Source organism: Panulirus ornatus, chromosome 16 (assembly GCF_036320965.1).
Source record: "Panulirus ornatus isolate Po-2019 chromosome 16, ASM3632096v1, whole genome shotgun sequence".
NCBI classification, from domain to species: Eukaryota; Metazoa; Arthropoda; class Malacostraca; order Decapoda; family Palinuridae; genus Panulirus; species Panulirus ornatus.
In genome coordinates, this window is record NC_092239.1 from 44,227,687 (window position 1) to 44,235,186 (window position 7,500).

Sequence of the window (7,500 nt, forward strand, 5' to 3'; positions counted from 1 at the left end):
ACAGACTGCATACTTGCCCATCTCTCCAAAACTCTTGCATTCACCTCCCTAACAACTCCATCCCTAAGCAAATTAAACAACCATGGAGACATCACGCACCCCTGCCGCACACCAACATTCACTGGGAACCAATCACTTTCCTCTCTTCTTATTCGTACACATGCCATATATATATATATATATATATATATATATATATATATATATATATATATATATATATATATATATATATATATATATATATATATATATATATCTTTCTTTCATACTATTCGCCATTTCCCGCATTAGCGAGGTAGCGTTAAGAACAGAGGACTGGGCCTTTGAGGGAATATCCTCACATGGCCCACTTCTCTGTTCCTTCTTTTGGAAAATTAAAAAAAAAATGAGAGGGGAGGATTTCCAGCCCCCGCTCCCTTCCCTTTTAGTCGCCTTCTACGACACGCAGGGAATACGTGGGAAGTATTCTTTCTCCCCTATCCCCAGGGATAGTATATATATATATATATATATATATATATATATATATATATATATATATATATATTCCTATGAGTCCACGGGGAAAATGAAACACGAAAAGTTCCCAAGTGCACTTTCGTGTAATAATCACATCATCAGGGGAGATACAAGAGAGAAATATAACAGTCAGTTGATATACATCGAGGAGACGAAGCTAGGACGCCATTTGGTAAACATGTGACTGTCCAAAAAAACATGTGTATATATATATATATATATATATATATATATATATATATATATATATATACACATGTACATAATTCATACTCTCTGCCTTTATTTATTCCCATCGCCACCTCGCCACACATGGAATAATAACCCCCTCCCCCCTCATGCGTGCGAGGTAACGCTAGGAAAAGACAACAAAGGCTCCATTCGTTCACACTCAGTCTCTAGCTGTCATGTAATATATATTATATATATATATATATATATATATATATATATATATATATATATATATATATATATATATATACATATATATATATATATATATATATATATATATATATATATATGTATATATATATATATATATATATATATATATATATATATATATATATATATATATATATATATATATATATCTTTTTTCTTTCATACTATTCGCCATTTCCCGCATTAGCGAGGTAGCGTTAAGAACACCCATAGACGCTCATATACATACACATACACAGCCATATACATATATATACACATGTACATATTCATATTTGTTTGCCTTCATCCATACCAGTCGCTACCCCGCCCCACAAGAAACAGCATCGTTTCCCCCCGCTTCAGCGAGGTAGCGTCAGGAAAACAGACAAAAAAGACCAAGTTCGTTCACACTTAGTCTTTAGCTGTCAAGTGTAATGCACCGAACCACAGCTCCCTTTCCACATCCAGGCCCCACACACCTTTCCATGGTTTACCGCAGACGCTTCACATGCCCTGGTTCAATCCATTGGCAGCACATCGACTCCGGTACACCACATCGTCCCAGTTCACTCTATTCCTTGCACACCTCTCACCCTCCTGTATGTTCAGGCTCCGAGTGTTCAAAACCTTTTTCACTTGATCCTTCCACGTTCAGTTTGGTCTCCCACTTCTTGTTCCCTCCACCTCTGACACATATATCCTCTTTGTCAATCTTTCCTCACTCATTCTCTTCATATGTCCAAACCATTTCAACGCATCATCTTCTGCTCTCTCAATCACTATTTTTATTTCCACACATCTCTCTTACCCTTTCATTACTTGCACGATCAAGCCACCTCACACCACATATTGTCCTCAAACATCTAATTCCAACGCATCCACCCTCTTCCTATCTATAGCCCATGCCTCACAACTATACAGCATTGCTGGAACAACTATTTCTTCAAACACCCATTTTTGCTTTCCGAGATAACGTTCTCTCCTTCCACATATTCTTCATCACTCCCAGAGCCTTCGCCCCCTCCCCGCCCTGTGACTCACTTCCGCTTTCATTGGTCCATCCGCTGCTAAGTCCACTCCCATATATTTAGAACACTTCACCTCCTCCAATTTTTCGCCATTTAAACTTACATCCTCAGTAGCTTGTCCCTCAACCCTAATGAATAAAATAACTTTGCTCTTATTCACATTTACTCTCAAGTTTCTCTTTTCACACACTTTTCCAAACTTTGTCACCAACTTCTGCAGTTTCTCTCACGATTCAGCCACTAGAGCTGTATCATTGGCAAACTACAGCTGACTCACTTCCCAGGTCCTCTTATCCCCAGCAGACTGCAGACTCGCCCTTTCTCCAAGACTCTTGCATTTACCTCCCTAACCATTCCATCCATAAACAAATTTAACAACCATGGGGACATCACGCACCCTTGCCACAAACCGACATTCACTGCGAACCAATCACTCTCCTCTCTTCATACTCGTACAAATGCCTTACATCCTTTCACTGCTTCTAGCAATTTGCCTCCCATACCATATACTTTTAAAGCCTCCCATAGAAAATCTCTATCAACCCTATCATATGCTTTCTCCAGATCCATAAATGCTACAAACAAATCCATCTGTTTTTCTAAGTATTTCTCACATACATTCTTCAAAGCAAACACCTGATCCACACATCCTCTACCACTTCTGAAACCACACTGCTCTTCCCCAGTCTGATGCTCTGTAAATGCCTTCACCCTCTCAGTCAATACCCTCCCATATAATTTACCAGGAATACTCAAACTTATGCCTCAAGTCTGAACACTCACCTTTGCCTTTGTACAATGGCACTATGCATGCATTTCGCCAATCCTCAGGTACTTACCATGATCCATACATACAATGAACATCCTTGAATATCTGTGGGGATAGGGGAGAAAGAATACTTCCCACATATTCCCTGTGTTGTAGAAAGCGATTAAAAGGGGAGGGAGCAGGGCTATGGAAATACTCCTCTCCAGTTTTTACTTCTCCAAAAGAAGGAACAGAGAAGGAAGCCAAGTGAGGATTTTCTCTATGTCCCATTCCTCTGTTCTTTACGCTGCCTCGCTGACGAGAGAAATGACGAATATATATATATATATATATATATATATATATATATATATATATATATATATATTATATATATATATATATATATATATATATATATATATATATATATATATATATATATATATATATATATATATATATATATATATATATATATATCATGTATTGTACGGCAGGTCATCAGGTTCGAGGAGAAGCTCACAAACACGTGAGTTTCTGTCATTTAGTCATTTTCACACACTACCTCAGAATTTATGAGATCTTTCTTCGCATAACTTTCTTATTGGTATAAATGATTAAAACAAAGTAAGGAAATTCATGCATGAATTTTGTTATGACACAATTTCAGCTCATGTGTTAGTTCTGTAGGTTTAAATCAAAATCGTATTGACTAGTGTTGTAAGAGTGCTTTTTGTCTCCTGCTGCGTAGTGAGTTTCATTTCATGTATTGTATTTCAGCGTAACCCGCTACTTTGTTGACGAAAAGAGCGGTTACCGTGCGATTGTAACTGAGGAACCAGGTCCTGAGATCCATAACATCAACTTCAAGAGCCTCAAGGAAGTACTGGAAGCAACTGATAGCCTCAAGGAGGGAGGTGAGAAGTTGCAGTCAGAAGACTCCAACACTCCGGTCTTTCCTGAAGATCCAGGGCGAACCAAATCCAGCGACCATCAGCTTCGTGATGTCGCTGGCGAAGATGCCATCGCCGATGTTGCTACTGAAGACGAAGTTAAAGACCTGAGGTCATCTGAGGTCTCATCCGCGACTAGAGTCAAGCGTTCATGGCCATTTTCTGAATCAGAAATCTTTAGTCGTTCAAGCACATAAGGTCAAGAAGAACAGGAGCAAGCAGCTCTCACAGCGAGGGATCAAGTACATTTAGAGGCTCCTCAGGTGTAGGCATCTTCAGATATGTAAGGATCAAGTAATTCTCAATGTTCTGAGAGAGAGAGAGAGAGAGAGAGAGAGAGAGAGAGAGAGAGAGAGAGAGAGAGAGAGAGAGAGAGAGAGAGAGAGAGAGAGAGAGAGAGAGAGAGAGAGAGAGAGAGAGAGAGAGAGAGAGAGAGAGAGAGAGCAGTTTTAGCAGTGCAGGATCAAGTAGTTTCAGGTGGCTCTTCAGGAGCAAGCACCTTCAGCGGCGCTAGATCAAGCAGCTTTAGTAGTTCCAGAGGAGTAAACAGCTTTAGCGGCGCTTGTTCAACTGGCCTTCGTGGTTTTTCAGGAGCTGGTGGCTTTACCGTGCTGGATTAATCAGTTTGGATGGTATTCGAGGAGAAAGCAGCTTTAGCGGTACTGGATCAGTTGGTTTGAGTGCTTCCTTACGAGGATGCAACTTCAGTAGTTCTGCTGGATTATCTGGTTTTGGTGGTTCTTCAGGAATAAACAGTTTTAGCAGCGCTAAATCTACAAGTTCTGTAGGGTATTCAAAAGCAGTCGGGTCTTCATTATTTAGCAGCGTTCTTCGAGGAAGTGGTCATTGTTGCTCCTAAGGGGAAAATGGCCATAATTCATGATCAACTGGCTTCAAGCAGCCACTTTCCGCAACGTAGTAACAATAGACTTGAAAACACAGGCTGACGATGTACTCTATAAGTTGGGAGGAACACAGTAAACGTTTTCTTAAATTCTTATTTCCAAATATCCTTAACCGTGAAAACCATTCACAATTGGTCTTGATTCACTTTTACATGACTACGAACCAGTTTCAACCGAAGGTCAAGAATAACATTCTCACATCATCCTCTAATGATGCCTTGAAGGCGTACATGTACATGTGTTCGTATTGGCTTTAAGATGAACTGGGATTACAGATGTTCTAGTATATGGAAATGTTAGACATCTACCTTGACAAGGATTGCTGACTGGCTACTGAGGTAGATCTATCAACGTACACATCACTCATACAACAGCATTACTGATATCCAGTACATAGCTTACTGTGAGCACGTGAGCACCCATTCTTCTAGAAGAATCATGGAGAGTAGAACAGAAATGTCTGAGTTAAAAGTCTGGATGACTTCTGGGTATGGTATGCCTTATATTCTATACTCAGGAAAAATGATATCATATAGGTAATTATTGATCGGTATCGAAAGATTCCAGGGTTTGAAAAGTCAACAATTAAGGGCAAGGAAGAAGGTCTAAAATTTGCCTATTTCACACAAGATTTTGTGATGGACATGATCCACAGTTCAAAGTTTTGAGTCGTCTGTTTGTGGTGTTCAGATAATTGCTCCGGTTTAAGGACGAGTTGACATTCATGAAATCTATAGATATACAGAGTTTTTGATCTTAAAGAAAGGGACTCTGGTGAGTGTGTAGCATTAAGAGATGTTCTTACTGATACATACCTGTGAAACATCGCTCATTAGGTGTCATTACTCTTCTCTTCACACTGGCACTGTCCGATATCATAAAATTTGTCATCAATTACTTAATCTAAAGGAAAAATAGAATTCCTTTCTAAAAGTGTAAGTCTTTAAGAAAAAGTCATTTTCATTACCGAAGAAATGACCAGGGTTTTTGCTTTCGTAAAGTCCCACCCTTTTACTGGAAACAAACTGACGCAGGGAATGCTTATATGGCATTATGATTATCCTTAAGACCTGGAGAAGGTGTTCAAGATTATTCAGACCGTAGAATCCACATCTCACTTCATAGGTCGTGACCAACGGGAAGTATCGTGCTTAGTGATGCTGTACACTTCAAAACATGACGTGATATTTTAGACTGTGTGTTAAAGACACTTGAGACTGCAATTGTACTTATGTTCTCTCTTTCTCTATGCTCTTCTCCCTGTATCACATTGATGATGTAAAAAGAAGTACCTATCACACATATGTCTGATTATTATTTGTATGTTACGAGGAGAAAATCTAACGCTCGTGTCTCTTAACTTTGTGTTTTTGCATCAGACCTTCTACTCCTGTGTATGCATGCTCATACATACACACCTTAGTCTATGCCAGGGGTAATTAAGAAAATAAGATGAATAAATTCATGACGCTTTATTGGATTTAGGCAATCACTCTGCTGAAAATACATATTTGAGATATGATAGATATTACAGAACTGGGAAGTCATGATAGTTACTAGTTAACTGATCATACAGGAGTTTTATAAGGGTGAAATGGATGTTTCCACACTGAATAAGCACAAGGGTGAGGAATGTCTGCATAGACAAGAAGAAAGATATACAGATATGTTTACAGAGTAAATAGAACGCTTCATACATTATGCACTTGGTTGAATGATGAGTGATGAATAGTGAATGTAGTTGACATACCACATAGCCTAACTAACAACAAACTAAACATTCGTCTCTTGCATAGTTATCCATTTGTTCGTGGATTGTTTATGACGTTTACAATGACAGGTTACATCTGTCTGAACGAGGCTCTAATTGGAACAAGTCGATTGTGGTGAGGAACAGCGAACGGTCCGGAGTGGAGGGGCGTTGGGAAGGAGGAGTCTCTGTAACGGTAGAGAGAGAGAGAGAGAGAGAGAGAGAGAGAGAGAGAGAGAGAGAGAGAGAGAGAGAGAGAGAGAGAGAGAGAGAGAGAGAGAGAGAGAGAGTCAGCAGGTTATTGCCAAACTGCCGTGTGAGGTGCAGGTGTTGGTCGGAAAGGGTGGACAGGTTCAGCGAGACGAGGGCCTCTTGGTAGGCAGTGTAAGATGGGCCCAGGATGATTCTACTTTCCCTTTTCTGCAGTCTTTCTAGCTGGTCCCTGTGTGTAGCTGTTAGTGAGGAGGACGAGGCTGGGGAGGCGTGCGTGTGCTTAGGTAGAATGAAGATGTCTGTCTCTCTGAGCTTAAATGGTGGGACACATAGTAATTTTCGTCGGCGGAGAAGGTACAGAAGTTATGAGGAAGATTTTATGATAGTGCTGAAATGACTCTTCTAGTTCAAACCGTCGTCTATGTTGACACCAAAATGTGTGTGTGTGTGTGTGTGTGTGTGTGTGTGTGTGTGTGTGTGTGTGTGTGTGTGTGTGTGTGTGTGTGTGTGTGTGTGTGTGTTACCAGACTCCGCCTGGCCATGGTTGCATTGTGGGTGAAAAGTCACCTGCGGCGAGGTTGTATCATCGTCTTTTGATGAAGCAAAGGACAGTCTCATTAATATATATATTAAGAAAGACTTTTGGATGTTAATGTGCTGAGAGGTGCAACTGAAGGGATGTCTGATCATTATCTTGTGGGTGCCAAGGTGAAGATTTGTAGAGGTTTTCAGAAAAGAAGAGAGAATGTTGGGGTGAAGAGAGTGGTGAGAGTAAGTGAGCTTGGGAAGGAGACTTGTATGAGGAAGTACCAGGAGAGACTAAGTACAGAATGGAAAAAGGTGAGAACAAAGGAGGTAAGGGGAGTGGGGGAGGAATGGGATGTATTTAGGGAAGCAGTGATGGCTTGTGCAAAAAATGCTTGTGGCATGAGAAGCGTGGGAGGTG

At 40.1% G+C, this 7,500-nt stretch overlaps 1 protein-coding gene across 1 annotated transcript in view; it reads left to right on the top strand.

Annotated features, from left to right (window-relative positions):
• Positions 1–5,951, top strand: part of LOC139754276 (uncharacterized) — a 14,446-nt gene extending 8,495 nt beyond the window's left edge. The window contains exon 4 of the mRNA XM_071671661.1: positions 3,514–5,951. Coding sequence (XP_071527762.1) covers positions 3,514–3,883 — 370 coding nt within the window. The 3' untranslated portion in view covers positions 3,884–5,951. The remainder of the gene's footprint in view (positions 1–3,513) is intronic.
• The last annotated feature ends 1,549 nt before the right edge of the window (positions 5,952–7,500 follow it).